General features: G+C 44.1%; 1 protein-coding gene across 1 annotated transcript in view; it reads right to left on the bottom strand.

Moving 5' to 3' along the window:
* Nucleotides 1–12,681, bottom strand: part of thsd7ab (thrombospondin, type I, domain containing 7Ab) — a gene marked incomplete at both ends in the record, with an annotated part of 130,284 nt that extends 117,603 nt beyond the window's left edge. The window contains one exon of the mRNA XM_079228151.1: nt 12,531–12,681. Coding sequence (XP_079084277.1) covers nt 12,531–12,681 — 151 coding nt within the window. The remainder of the gene's footprint in view (nt 1–12,530) is intronic.
* Nucleotides 12,682–15,422: the final 2,741 nt, after the last annotated feature.

The following is a 15,422-nucleotide window of genomic DNA, read 5'->3' as shown; positions in this document are numbered from 1 at the left end:
GAAATATAAGCTCCAACAATCCCACAGGGAATGTTTTGCCTTATTACTCTTTATTGCTCAATCACCACAAGCTTTGTCGGCTTCTTGTCTGCTGGTTGAAGGAAAGAAAATGGTTGTGTTTGTCTTCATCACTAATATCCACGTACAGGGATAAAAGATTACAGGAGAGTGGAATCTAGTGAAATGCAAACTGGCAGGTGACGTAGTTCAAATAAAAGCGGTATATTTCAACAGCTGCCCCCCCCCCCCCATTGAGCATGCCATACAGAGAGAAACCCATCACAGACAGTGATAGCTATTATCAACTGACAGTAGCCTCTGTACGCCACGGAAAATTGCAGCTGACGACATTTTTCCGTCAAGGGTGAGACTCTTTCCTTTATGTTAACTCGGAAAAACTCTTGCACTGCTATCTTCTTTTTTTTTTATTCCTCTCTTTCTCTTATCCAACTCAGAAAGAACCTCGTTCTCTAGGGGCCGTTGAAAGTCATCCTGGGAATCAGGAAATCACTAACTGAATTTTGCAGGTAACCCAGAAAAAGTTAATTGCAATCACCCAATCACAAAAAAAAGAAGAAACATAATAAAATACCCCCAAGCCCCACCCACACACAGCTTGATGATAACGAACAGTGTGAGATCATTGAAGGTTGAGTTTTTCATTTAAAAGAAAGGAAATGTGGAGCGCACAGCTGCGTGCCCTCCGAGAACTTCAGGCATGGCATTAATTCCACAAAACTTCCCATCCTGAGTGAGAGGGGGGGCAATTTTCCACCGCTAGCAAGAGGAACCTCTTCTTCCCCCTCCATCTGTGTGACCACTTGGTTTCTAATGAGGGCCCTTTCAGGAAAAATAAAATAAAAATGAACTGGGAGAATGGAAACACGGAGGTGATGGATGACATTTTCCGACGCTTTGTCTTGCAATTAGTTGTGGTTCAAGAGCTCCAGGGCCCTTAAACAACGTCCGAACATTTTAATGTATTTTTTTTACCTTTGATGACAAAGGCTTCCTGCTGTGGAGTTTCCAGATTAGTTTAGTCCAGCTACACGTAGGTAAAAAAAAAACAAATAGAAGGAAAAAAAATGTCCTACATTACTCGTGTAGCTCGCATTCTTCACAAACATCAAAGTGCCAAAAAAAACAAGATTCTTCTGCGAGCCGATACCGCCGACTGCTTTATTTAAGTAATGAAACAAGCTTTCCTTAGGAAAACTGAAGGATTACGGTTGGAATAATAATGATACTTCCACTGACCAGACCCACACACTTATGCAAACGCTCCTACAGCATCGAACACGTCTCTCTCTCGACACGCAAACGATGTCGTTCTTTTGCTTCGCCCCATTTGCTCCCGGCCCCGAGTCATGTGTGATGTATGGAAAGAGTTGTACAGAGGAAGCAACACTTCTTGTCGTAACTCTATTGACAAGATGGGGGCCATTGCTAAAATAAAGAAATGAAGCAACCAATAAATACCTCTTATAACCCTCTTAGGCGTTGTACTCCAGAATAAACGGAGCTATTGGGGTCGAAAGCGTCTTGCACATTCCTGTGCGTCCACAGAGGATGAAGAAGGGCACAGCGAGCACAGCCAGTGGCAGCAATCCGAGAGGTCACGCGTGCCATGATGAATTACAGTCGCCGGGCTCGTCTCGGCTGCTTGTTCATTAATGAGCCCTCTTAGGGAAACGGGCCTCCACAACACAAAAGGACAAATCAACAGGACATTGATTCTCAACAGCTCGTCAGCAGTGTGTCCGTACGGTGCGCCGCTTGATTCGGATCCAGTTGTGCGCCCTCGTAATTGCCTAATCTTCGAATGACAAAAGCTTGTTTGCATAACTTGCGGTCGCACGCGTTGTGATTATCACACTTGGACTGGAAAACCATGGACGCATACTGCAGGCATGTGCACAGACTATTTCAGTTTAAAGAATGAGGCTTGATTATTAATAATCGTGCACATAAGGGCCTCACACGCACGCACACAACATGTGAAATGCTAAACGTAAATTCCATTGCGATGTTGATCATATTGGTGAGATGGCATGCAGGCGGCTTACGACGACTCACACAGTCCAAACGCGCTAAAAGGAAATATTAGACTGCATATCTCTCTTATATATATGGACATGTGTTTTTCAGCTACGTATATTTAAAAAAAAAAATTCTGGCTGTTCAATTTCTCCAAAAAGTGCTTTATTTACTAGCCACAATTTGCACCCTAATTAATGTCGCAATTAACGGGAATTAATGGTGCCCCTCGAAAACTAAACAAGCTTCCCCTCGCCATACAAATATAGTCACTTGTGGCTGCAAACAACAAAGATGGCGATGGCCAAACGTGAGGCTTCAAAACGTCGGCCCACAAACCAGGAGGGGATGCAACTCGTGGCTGTGTCCACTTCTTATACACAGTCCATAATCCTGAACTAAGAAATAATCAAATATTGTACTTGTGCTCGCTTATAAATAAACCCTACACAACGTAGTGACAGAGAGATGAAATGGATGAGACAATCTGTCACCCGCTAGCACTTAGCTACATAAAACCGGAGGTGTGACCACTGAAGAGGTCTCTTTCCGGACTGAAACCGCTAAACAAGTAAAAAGCTGTCTTGTTTTCAATACGGTGTTAAAGGCAAATGCCAACTTTCTCTCTATGGATTACAAGTGTGGTTTGAGTGGGATTTACTCTGTGTGTGTGTGCGTGTGCGTGTGTGTGTGTGTGTGTGTGTGTGTGTGTGCTGGATGACGTTCAAGATTGTAGTTTTAGTTATGAACAACCATTTAAAAGCAGCAGAAAGAACCGGGTGGTTAAGCATCTAAGGACACAGCCAGAAAAGTTACGTTAAAATACCTGCCAAACCAAATGCTGTGGTGTTAAGAGTACGTTTCTAATTTGATCTTTTTTACCTTTCCGAGAACTGCTCACTACAACTATTTTTTAAATGGGTCGCTATCTACGTTCATCGGACACCTGACATCGTCATACATAAATGATAATTTCACCTTGACCCGAATAGAGTGCTGAGAAAGGGGAAATGTCAACAGTCTCCTCCCGAAAGGCGAGGAGACCGGCAGAGCCTTGACAAGTCACTAAAAGCACATTTATGTCCATTTGAGAGAGTTTCCGTGTGGATACTTGGGTTGTTGTTGCTGGGTGTGTGTGTGTGTGTGTGTGTGTGTGTGTGTGTGTGTGTGTGTGTGTGTGTGTGTGTGTGTGTGTGTGTGTGTGTGTGTGTGTGTGCGTGCGTGCGTGTATGTCGAGAAGATTCTGCTTTGATTTTTTTTTATCTAAGCAGACACATTCAAGGTAGTTTTGAGCATTTATAAAAAACAGTTTTCAAAATCACCTCCATTCACATCATATGCCAAGAATAATCTGTGGTTATGTGTGCGGAGCATGTTAGGCTGGAGCTTTTTACTCATATAGTATTTCAGTCGCTGTTCCAGTCATCTAGACTCCCTCAGTGGTCAATGTGTGTTCAAACCATAGACTGTATCAGAATTGGGCCATGATGTCACCCATTGGTTGGTGAACTATACGGTTTTGAAGCCTAGAGTTCTGATTTTTGGCTGTCGCCATCTTGTTTTTTTAAAACCAGAAGTGACATGAGAGGGTGTGGCTAATTACAACTGAAAAAAAATAATGTGGGCAACCAAAATAGCAAAATTAGCTTTTATCAGTGGTAGCGACCTGTCAATCACAAGTAGCCGCCCTAAAGCATACCCTGCTTGATAATCAATTAATGTGTTTAATGGTGGAGTTAGGTATTCTAATTCAATAGAGTTTGTCAAAATTAACAATGACCTCCTTCTGTGCGGCCTAAACACTAATCTGGTGTTCATACAGAGCCATGGCTTTGTATGAACACAAGTGGAAACACAAGTGGAAAAAGTTAAGTGATAAACAAAAATCTGCTTTTCGCTTTGTTACATCCATATAAATTAAACATATTTTAGACTGTTGGTCTTGACTTTTAACTGTAGGCTCTTTTCATAATTTTGTCCACCAAACGATTAATCAATTCATCAAACAACTTAAAAATGCCCAAGGTCTCTTCTGTCCTCTCTCTGGTTGGGAAGCGTCCACTGACACACACACGCCACACACACGCCAAACACACACACACACACACACACACCGGGCCGGGCTGCTGTAGGTATGAGGAGTTAGTGAGCCTGATCCACCTCCTGCGATATTCATATGCGGTCAGCCTGCCCTGCCCGGGGCCATCTGCTGCCCTCCCTCTAATCTAAGGGCTTGTCACTGCTGATTATCCAGACACTCTATCACGCTCTCTTTCCCTATACCATTATATACTGTTTTTCTGGTTTATCTATTTATTTATGTTGATAGTGTTAAAGCAGTGGGTGGCGTTCTTACTCAGCCTCGATGGGGACAATTCCTCTCTGCTTCCTCTCCCTTCCTCCATGACTATATTTCAGCCCTTTTATGCTGTCGTTAGGGTTTAAATGAAAAAGTGCTCGCTCTCTTTTCTATGCATTTTTAAGTCCTCAAATTAATCACCTTTTTCCAATTTCCACTGCCATGTGCACCTTTATTACGGTGGAGTATTTCAAAGACTTGAAATGCAGACAGATTACAGCAGCAGTCTCAAGGATACAGCGCCCAGTGTACGTGTAACAAGGCTGAATGCAAATGGGGTCAATAGCATCAATCAGAGGTATAATTGAAGGCTTTACTACCAAGTTGACTTTTAACTTCAGTTTAAAATCTTTTGCTCTTGAAACTATGAGTAATAAGTGCTGCCTTTCAGTGTGAAGGTTAGCTCTTCAGAGAGCGCTGGGTAACAGATATGATAACAGATGGACTAATAAGTGAAAATACGGACAGCAGGAAACACTGTGATACCTTACACTGCATGTACCTTGTGTTCAACTTTTTTTGTCACTTTGTTTTCTGTCCGTATGTTGAGCCATGCGAGATATAGAGGGCTTGCATGGAGCTGTTCTCACACATTCACGGTGTCCGGGTTGTGATGATCTGATGTGCTTCCTCCGGCCGCACCATCAGGTTTACATGTGTGGCTTAGTTCTACTAAGGGTGAAATTCAATTTATAACTAATATATGTCTATCTTTAGGTAAACGCTTTACGAGTCTAATATTTTTGAGATTCAGATCATATGTATTGTCTCCACACCAATGGCTCGCAGCTAACAGCGCAAACAGCAGCAACAGTGCGATTAGCTATCCACTGGGGTATGCACACATGCACTAACATGCACTAAAAGGTATTCACGGCCGGCCTGGCATGTCAACAAAGCTCAGATTACACACACATATCATTCTCGGCTCTGCTAGACTTTACTCCACTATATCTTTACAGAGCAAATGAATGTTTAATGATATATTAAAGCTCTTAATATGTTATAGAGAACCTTTTAACTTGATACTGTAATACCCGAGCCTCAGCTGTACTTACAGGGTGAGGGTTATGGGTTGACGTTAGCGTTTAGCCTAAAGCAGCCTCACAAAGCTGCTCGCGTGGCTGCAGACCCTTAGTCCTGTTAATCGCTCTTCTCCTGCAACTAAAACCAGAGCGAAACATGCACAAGTCTGAAGACACAGCGGTCAGTGTTATTCCACAGAGCACCATCAAATCAGGGATTGGCAAATACCGTCACAAACAATTACCTAAAGCCCACCGTCCTGTCACTGTTGCTTAGGGGCACTCTGAGGAATTACTGCGCCATTTTTACTCAACGAAACCAAAATACACGGTCCAGAACCAAGCAGAAAATCATTTAGGAATGGGGTCAAACTTGCAGCGGCACAATGTGACTTCCAATAACAAAAAGCAAATGTGGTTATATGTTTCAAACCAGCGGCGGGCTCAATATTTTAATGTAATGATGATATTCAGCCAAATTAAAAAAACTCTGACATATGATTCCTAAAGCACACATACTGTAGATTATAGCTGTTTGTGTTTACAGTTCATCACATGATCTGATGATGAATTCATCTTTCAGCATCTCCATCAGCGTACACACAACACAGCAGAGCAACAACACCCAAAAAAAGAACTACTGTGAAACACAAAGCTTTTATCTTCAAGAGACTGTAAAATATGCCCACGTCTGCCACACAGCCGAGGGAGAGACAACGATTGATGGCCAGTGGGAGAGATGAAGGATTAACGACAGGGCCGCTGGATGGACAGGAGGATATTTACTCCTGAGCCTCCTCCATCTCCACGGCTTTATTAGAGTAGCATCGGCGGAGGCAGCACAGCCTCTAAATGTCACCGCTTTCTTCAGTGACGCCCGCCATTCCTTTCAGCCCACAGAAGCCGCCTTGTTACCTCCCGTGGGAGTGAAGGGCTCGTTTTGAAATACCACTCCCTGACCGCTAAAAAACTCGGTTTCCCAAAAGAAAAAAAGGAAAACGGATTTGTTTGTGTTTCAACTCGTGACTGAGCGCCGATTTGAGTTCTCGTTTGTTAAGAGACACCGCTGGGAGACAGAAAAACACATGCCCGCCGTTTGTTTTGGAGAAGAGTAGAGGAAAACAATTGGTCGGTTGGGCCGGGGAAATTAGAGCATTATGAGGCGTGACTGGGATAACACAGGAGGGGACAAGAATTAAAGCAGCAGCTTGCCTCAAACGGCACTTGAGCAAGGCACCTATCGTCCTCAGTGAATTGAAGGAGACATCATGGGTCTCACTGAGTGTCGAGGTATAGGGAGGACTAAATGTGAACTGTGATGTTGCTAGAATTGAGCCGGATGACTGGAAAGTTATACTGGAAATAGAAAACGAGCAGGTCCGATTTCCCCCCCGTCATATTACTAATCTTTTTACAGCACGTGTTACTTTGGTATACCAGGTCATGGCTGGTAATCAGGGTAAAAAAACATCCCCGTATAACATAAATCTATCACTGATCTGCTTACTCACGTCCCCACCATCCACAAAGCACACTGGTCGTGTGGCTGAACGACATAGTGCCCGATCTGAAATATGTTATGAGCCATTTGAATATGGCGGAAAATAAGGCAGCTGGAAATCCTCTTATGTCACACTAAATAAAGTTTTTTGGATGAAGTGTAATCTCTAATCCTGCCATCCCCCCTATATCAGTAATAGCCCGGTTTTAGTGTAAGCTCTGCCATTTAGATTAAAGAAACTCTGGCATGTCTTTGGCCCCTTTTCTCCCCTGGATGGATTGGCTATTTAAATAAACAACCTGCAGCAGTCTGGAGTGGAGAGAGTGGTGGGGTGATAAAGCCACAAAACGGATCAATCTGGGTCAAACGTGACGTATTGTGCTGCTTTTTAAAAGCAAGTGCAACATCATGGTTTTCGCTGTTGTCCCAGCTCTGTATCATCTGAAGCGCTGCAGACCACCGGAGCTTGAGACACAAAAAAAAACAAAAAACACCCTAACTTTGAAAAATAGCTTCCTTCCTCTCTCGGACAGCTGCGTGGCGACTGCCGATGTTTCCAGAGAAAAGCTCCACGGAGTGCCGAGCGCTCCCTTTGCGATGGTTGAAGGGGCCAGACACAAAACAACAGACACAATTAGCCTCCACTTCTACTCCAAGTGAACAAAAACACAGGCACGCTGAATTAAAATAAAATGGCCCATTGGCACACTTTGTAATGAAAAATGAAAATCCCAAGGAAATTGTCTTGATTTTATATGCATGGCCTGAATTTGTTGCCTGCTGCGAAGGCATTTAAACAGTGGCTGGCCAATTACCTACCCGACTCCCGCTTGCACTCAGGTGCTATGCTAATCAGGGTCGTGGAGAGCAACGCCGTAACGCACTCGCCAAAATGAGGCAGGACTCTTCGAGGGATGTTCTCGTTTGGGAGGATGCCAGTCACATTCCTGTGGATATCAAAGCCTCTCAGACGGGTGTTTGTTTCTGGCTCAATTCAAGACTGTCGGACATAATGAGCACTCAGGCATTAGCACACGGCTATTTAAGGAAAAGGATTTTCAGGGCGTACAGAGAGAGCAGATTTGTAATTTAAACCTGGGACACCGAGATGTCAGGTCATTTGAGGACCTGAGTTAATCAAGTATGTGGACAAAAAAAACAAAATAACCCCATCCCCTTATAGAATGAGAAAATGTAACATTTTAATTTAGATGGGCAGGCCAAAAAGCGATCCAATCTCAGATTCCTAGTGTGGTTCTTTAACAGGAAATAATGCAAGAGAAGCGACTTCATGCTTAATTAGTCACTTGGAGGAGATCAATATTGTGCTTTTGTTTCGATCCAGCTCAAGGCTCTACTTCTGAGCAACTCGGTTACCAATTTTTTTTGCCGTATTAACGACCTCTGCTTTCGCTGTGTCGAACTTGTGAACCCGTCACCCCCCCACCCCCCCGGCCAAATTTCCTGGACGGCCTCCTCAGTGGGGTCCACCGCCGACTAGCCGCTAACAATCCTCAGTGAGGGTTGACATCCATCACTGCGAGTGGATCTCTGACGGGAGGAATGTCCCCGTCGAACAATGGCCTGTCAGTGCCTGTCGCCCTCTCCCCCCGCGCATTGAAAGGTGACATCATCGAGTCGTGGTGGCACGCGGCGTCGTGTTCGAAGCTCCATTGTCTGTTACAATCCAGATACGCATTTGTGGACTCACAACGGTGTAATTGAATGATCTAAAATCATCTCATTCATTCATCTGATAAAACGAGGAAAATGTGTTTTAAATGAAAAAAAAACTGTAATCAAAGTCAAGGTTAGTGACGATGTAATGATTGACGAGATGATGAATGGAGAGAAGATTAAAATAAGAAGAATACATAAAACACAACACTGAATAAATGTTTCATGTTCAAACACTAAATATATATATATATATATATATATATATATATATATATCTCATTATAGGAAAATAAAATGAATAGAATATGTATAAATACTAAAAGCATAGCATAAAAACCCATCAGACACTGTATAAAATCTACTAAATAAAAGCAAGACTGAATAAGTACATTTCGTTTAATACAAAATATCAGTATATGGTCAGTTAACCATCAAGAAAACACTCAACCAGAGTTTAAATGGCACTGCTTTGTAGAGCGTGTAACAGGTGGCCAATCAGAGGCCTGTTTGTCATTGGTCTCAACTTCGAAATGTTCCCTCTCCGTGTGGATTAAACCCAGAATTGTAGCAGCCATTAAGACACCCCATGCCCTCGTGTAAACGCATACACGCATGCATGCATGTATGCATGGTAGGTAAGTAAATAAGATGGAGCAATTAGTGGGACAGCCTGTGATGATGATTCAGGTGACGTTACAGGCTTACGACGGAGAGACATATGCTAAGAGGTGTGACTTGACCTCATGAGGCGAGAAGGTATGAGAAAGGGGATTGGTTTGATCAGGTGCTGGAGGTGACTCCTGCGTAATCTGAACGATGAATAATCCAGATCCCAGGAAAGATTACGGGGGCCCGCATTCAAAGGGGGGTGATAAACCGTGATCAGATCGGGATGTGAAACTGGATTGTTAAATGATTTGGCACCTGTTGATGCGAGCCTCTAGATATATATATATATATATATATATATATATATATATATATATATATATATATATATATATATATATATATATATATATATATATATCTTTCTTTATTTCTTTTTTAAAGACAATAACAACATTGATCTTCAAAGTCATCCCTTTGATGTGTGGTTTAGGATCCGCTGAAAATAAAATGAACCTGCGTCGTTATGAAACTCCACAAGGAACACTTACAGTCAGCCATTCTGAGAATGACACGATTTCAAGACGTTACAGTATGTGCTTGCTTGAATACACCATCACCTCCTCTGCCACTAGTAATTGCTTTGTCCCCGGGCACACATGTGAGGTCTTGACAGCTCAAACCTGGCAACCCTGTCGCTCCAACAACAGGGTCTAATGAAGCACGCGCGCAGAATGGGAACGATGCACCTGCTGCGTGTGCGTGTGTGTGCGTGTGTGTGCGTGTGTGTGTGTCTCTGCATAGGTTCTCCATCACACATGAAACATGCAGGATGCAGCAAACGTGTTCCATCTATTGAGACTTCCCACTATATATACTGGAAACAGATGAGGCTGCTGTGGCTTATTTTATCGTTACATTGAAACGGGGAAAAGCTGGATCTCGAAACAGAAATCCCAAAAATATAGAGCACCAGACAGCGAAGGAGATGCAGAGGAAGTGCACAGGGAGTGCACAGTTGAGAGGAAGAAGACAAGAAGGGGGGAGGAAATGCTGTGAATAGCGTCTGAGGGAGACAAACTCCCTGCAATCTCTCAAAGGCCCCGGAAAAAGAAGAAACTGTGGCAAGCCATTATCCCCATCATCATCATCATCACCACCACCACCCTCCTCCTCCTCCTCCTCACGGTGGCTATAATCATTCTCGTTTTTTTTGCTCCAGTTATCCTCACTGCCACCTTCACAAATATCACTTGCGGCGTCTGGCGGAGCCTGTTGTCTCTATCTGCCTCATTTGAATAAAATTCTCAGAGCCCCCAAAAAAAGAAAAAAAAGAGCTCAACTGTCTCACCTTCCAAAACAGATACATCATATTTTCACAGAAGGCAATAAAAGCAGTGCAGGCCCAATTCCCCACAGTTTCGGAGACAGGGGCTGTATTTCAGCTCGACTCATCAATATGCAAAACATCAGAGCGTTGCTTGCCACAAGAATATTCCCTCCACTGCACACTCTGCAAAAGTGCACAAACATCATCACAGTAAAAAAATAAAATAAGAAAACAAGCTCCGATTTGAAATTAAAGTATATGCAAATCTTGTGCAAACACACAGTGATAGCATTTTGTTGGATGCACTGGGATTCAAAGGCCTAAATTGCCCTGTGTGATTTTTATACTCTACAGGCAATTGTCAAATCAAAGAGGCGTATAGACAAAAAGATGACTCCGGGCTGAAATCAATGTGCTACCTTTTATTTGGGAAGAAGTGAACAAACTCCAAGCACTGGATTACATTTCAAAGCGCAGAGCCTGCAGCTCTGCGGTTGAGGAACATGTATAGTGTGGGAGAAAGGTGCATAGCGTGGGAGAGAGGCGTAATCACTATGACCTACAGTAGGGTGGATGTAGGTTAAGTTAGTCCCTCTCTCCGCCTGCAGTGCTTCTCTCTGCCTTTCTCTTTCCTCAAGTCTGTTCCCTGGGCCTGCCTTTCCTGGGTTGTTAAATCCCTGCTCCTTTAATCTCCTTACTCAGCTACATCCTCTTTAAAGATGCAGAACCACGGGAGAGACGTGGGATACTTCAACTGGGGAGCTGGTGCTGGGCGAGGCGGGGAGGAGGAGGGAGGGTGAGATAGTGGGAGAAGACATATTTTTGGGTAAAGTGTTGGTGGAAGACAAGAGCAGGCCTTCCTTCACCAACTGATCTTTTCTGTCTCATTGGGGATTAAATCAAGTCATTTAATTTGTGCCCTTTAAGAACTCCCCGGTGTTTATTTAAGATCTGCCGACAGTTATATTCTCTGGTGTCCGATAAAAATCACCACGGCGATAATCACCGCCACATCTGTAATCCGGAATGAATCAGTGCTCAGCAGCCGCCGCTCGGTCGTTGGCTTCATGTGCATGTCAACAGTGATAATGTCATTCAAATGGACCCCACTGTGGCCCTCAGTAGACTCCGTGTGGTACTTTACTTAGACAGACAGTTTAACACAGCGACATTCACACAAAGATAAGAAAATACCAGTAACCGCCCATCAATCCACGCAGGTATACATGCATGGATTTCTGACACACACACACACACACACACACACACACACACACACACACACACACACACACACACACACACACACACACACACGGATATCAATACTATCAAAAACCATTCCATTCGGCTTCCCTCACCAAAAGCACAGTTGTGCGACAATGTCTATCAATCATCCGCATGGCGTAACACGCAGCGGAGATAATGGTGCATCACCTGAGACTCGGTGGGGGGAATGAAAGTAATCCATTCACAAAAGGGATCACGCTCGTCCTGCGTGCTGCACACGAACCCCTTACTGTAGCTTTTTTTTCTGGGTCGTCTTTCAAGTGTGCGCATCTTTGAAGTTTTGGCAGCGTCGAACCGGGAAAAGAAATAACAAAAATCTGTGAGGCGACCAAAGTGTGTCACCTGGAAGCATTGTAAACCTGTGCATGTGAATTAATATCTGTCTTTTTCTGCACAAGAGTTACATGCTTCACGATTTAAAGAATAAATAAATACACGCTCTGATGTGAAATGTTCCCCTATTCTAAAAGTTATCGCGCCGTTCAAGTGCGCATTTTCCACAAGCGATCTGATGAGACAGACAGACACACACACACACACACACACACACACACGCTCAGAACTCTGCTGAGTGGGAGGTTGCGTACAGCCAGCACCGACAGCACACACCGGTTTGCCGCCCACCCGCCATTGTAAACGTGCCCTATATGTAAAACAAGGGATCACATATAATCTCCAATTAGTGGTTTTCAGCGGTACCTGTTTCCCAGAAGTAGACAGACTTCCCGTCGTCTGTCTGCGCGCGAGCCTCCCAGAAGCCACAGAACAGCAGCAATGTCACCAAGAGGCAGCAGCTCCCCTCGGTCCGGATGAGGAGGGTCCCTGCTGCGCCCCTCAGGCCGGGCCCCATGGTCCGCCACAGAATAAAAGTAAATCCACTCAGCTCAGAAGGTCAGGGAATGGCAGTGTCGCAAAAAAAGAAAAAAACAACAACAAAAAACACACTAGTCCAAAAAGGCAACAAGAAGTGAAGTGAGACAGAGAGGACAGAGCGAGTGTTGTCAGTCCTGCAGGAGTTGAGGTCCGGTATACTTGGTCTTGTGAAGGACAGAGAGTAGTTTTCTCCTTTTTTTGTCCCTTCTTTTTTTCGGGGGTTGCTCCCAACTTGACAGGATGGTCCCGGAGGAAAAGCGTCAGTGACGGGGACTGAGCTGCGGATGGACGGTCCGGTCTTCCTCCTCCATCGCGTCCTGCTTCCTGCTGCCGTCGCTGCCTCTGTCCTCTGGCTGCGGAGCAGTGACAGTGGGCGAGTGTCTGCAGTGTTGTTCGCCTCCCTCCCTCCCTCCCTCTCTCTCTCACTCTCTCTCTCCCCCTCTCCTATTCGCTCACTCACTCACTCCTCTCCCCGTGCCACCCTGCTCTCTCTTTTTTTACACTCCTGTTTTTTTATATATCTATTTTTTCCTCCCCTGCCCCCTCTCTCTCCCTCTCTCTCTCTCTCTCTCTCTCTCTCTCTCTCTCTCTCTCTCTCTCTCTCTCTCTCATTCCCCTCCTTTTATTATCACACTATCTGCATCTCTAACATGCTGCTTCTCACTTTCTCTCCCTTTCCCCTTCTTCTCCTCCTCCTCCCCCTTCTCTTCCTCCTCCACTAGCAGTGCTGGGAAGGCGACTGGAGACCAGCAGTGCTCACACTGGTCTCAGAAGCTCCCATAAGCACTGCTTCCAGGATCAGAGACAAGCAGGGCTTAATGCAGAGCGAGAGAAAGTGGAGGGAGGGGGAGCAAAACACTAAAGCAGAGAGGGAGCGAGCGCGAGGAAGAGATGAGGGGGAGGGAGAGTGTTTGTGCTTGTGCTTGTGAGAAAGGGATGTGAAAGTGAAATGATGGAACGGAGGAAGCGGCAATGCACGGTAATAGCTTAATACTTCCAAAAAGTACACATAAATACTTTGATATTCTACTACTGAGACATGGCATCGTGTTGGCGCCTATAGGTGTCACGGTTTGACCTTGGAGTGTTTTAACTTCAGGGTGAAAGGCTGAAATGCCTCCCCCCCCCCCCCCCCCCCCTGACCTACAGTCATGCATGCATTTTAAAATCCTGTGTTTGTGAAGCATTTCATGTCATAGTGGTGAAAAAAGAAAAAGATAATTAAAAGAGCTGCGTACTTAGCATATAGGCAGTGATGCCCTGATACACAGACAGAGAAAGAGTGCCACCACTAGGAACTTCATCAACAAGAAGAAAATCTAATCCAAGAAAATATTTCTTCGCAAACTTTTTGACAAAAAGAAAGTGTGTGCGTGGTGCCAAATATGATTGGATCTCAGTGATTACTTCAACAAAAAGTCAGTGGAAGTCTGGATTGATGATTTAAAGGATAAGGCGGACGTTATCATTTTCATAAACCTCCCTCCCCTTTCTGAGCACTCGACCCAAAAGACATTTGCGGCAATTAAAAAAGATGAATTAAAAAAGAATCCCAAATATGAATTTTATTTTTCAAAGAAGGGCAAGTAATTTCCTAAAGAACTCTCTCGATTTCGAGCACAACCTTCAATTACCACAAATACAGCTGGATCAGAGGGTGGGTGTCCTGAGTTTAATGTTCTGTGCTGTCTCAACTGTCCTGACTGAGGTCGTGTCGGGACGTCTAACCGGCAGGTTTTGAGTCTGAGTCAGTCTGTCATCTCTTTCTTTCTTTTTTTCCTTGGACAATGCAGTCGAAGGGATGCAACAGCCTGATTACTACCAGACATACAGAAGACTGACGGGAGCCAATTCTTCTGTTATTTATTCTAATTTGCAGTGTATCTAAAAGGGCGGAGCACTCAATTGGAATTAGACCAAACAGAATGGAAGCAAATGGCTACCAGCAAGATGTGATTGTAACGCCAGCGTCCCTCAAGGTACAGTCCCGCTAATGGCAGCTGAAGGATGTCGTGAACAAAAAAATAAACAACAACTTGTTTGTATTAAAGTGACTGGACAGCTGCCAAACGTCTGCCTCGTATTGATTATGTCTTTTTTATTTTATTTTTTACAGGAAATCAGGAAAATAATTTCACTTATTGATTAAAAAAGATGGGAAGGCAGAATAAGTAATAAGTAACATCGATAACATTCAGCCGGGCCGACTGGTCACACCATCAATACCGAGAAATCGCCATCAGGTAACGGCACAGCACAGAGGGACTATGTAGACTTACTCATCATCTTCCTAAAATAATATCCGAAGTCATTTGTTCGTTTTTGTTTTTGTTTTTTCGGCAAGATAACGGCCTTAGTAAAACTGTTGACATACACAGGGCCAGAATCCCATGATCTTATTATTTATAATAAGAAAGGTGACGTTGAGATTGCATCTTCCACTGATGAACATGAAAGTATTAGCTACTCATATTTGTACTAGCCATTCTGGGAAAGCTTATATTCGGAAGCACTGACCAAAATCCATCTTTTTGCCAACACTGTTTTGCATGTTGTCTTACCTCCAACTATGACCTCATCACCCTTTACCGGAGAAACGGTGGATGGTTGCTTTTGAGTTGCTTCCCCGAGTATCTCAGTGTCTTGGTGAGAACCGGACGTAAGATGGAGCGTGATATTGACGGACTGATCGGTGTAGAATCTGCCGTGAAGTGAAAC

Source organism: Taurulus bubalis (assembly GCF_910589615.1).
Source record: "Taurulus bubalis genome assembly, chromosome: 12".
Lineage (NCBI taxonomy): Eukaryota > Metazoa > Chordata > Actinopteri > Perciformes > Cottidae > Taurulus > Taurulus bubalis.
The sequence above is the reverse complement of the archived record's forward strand: the minus strand, read 5'-3'. Positions and strand labels throughout refer to the sequence as shown.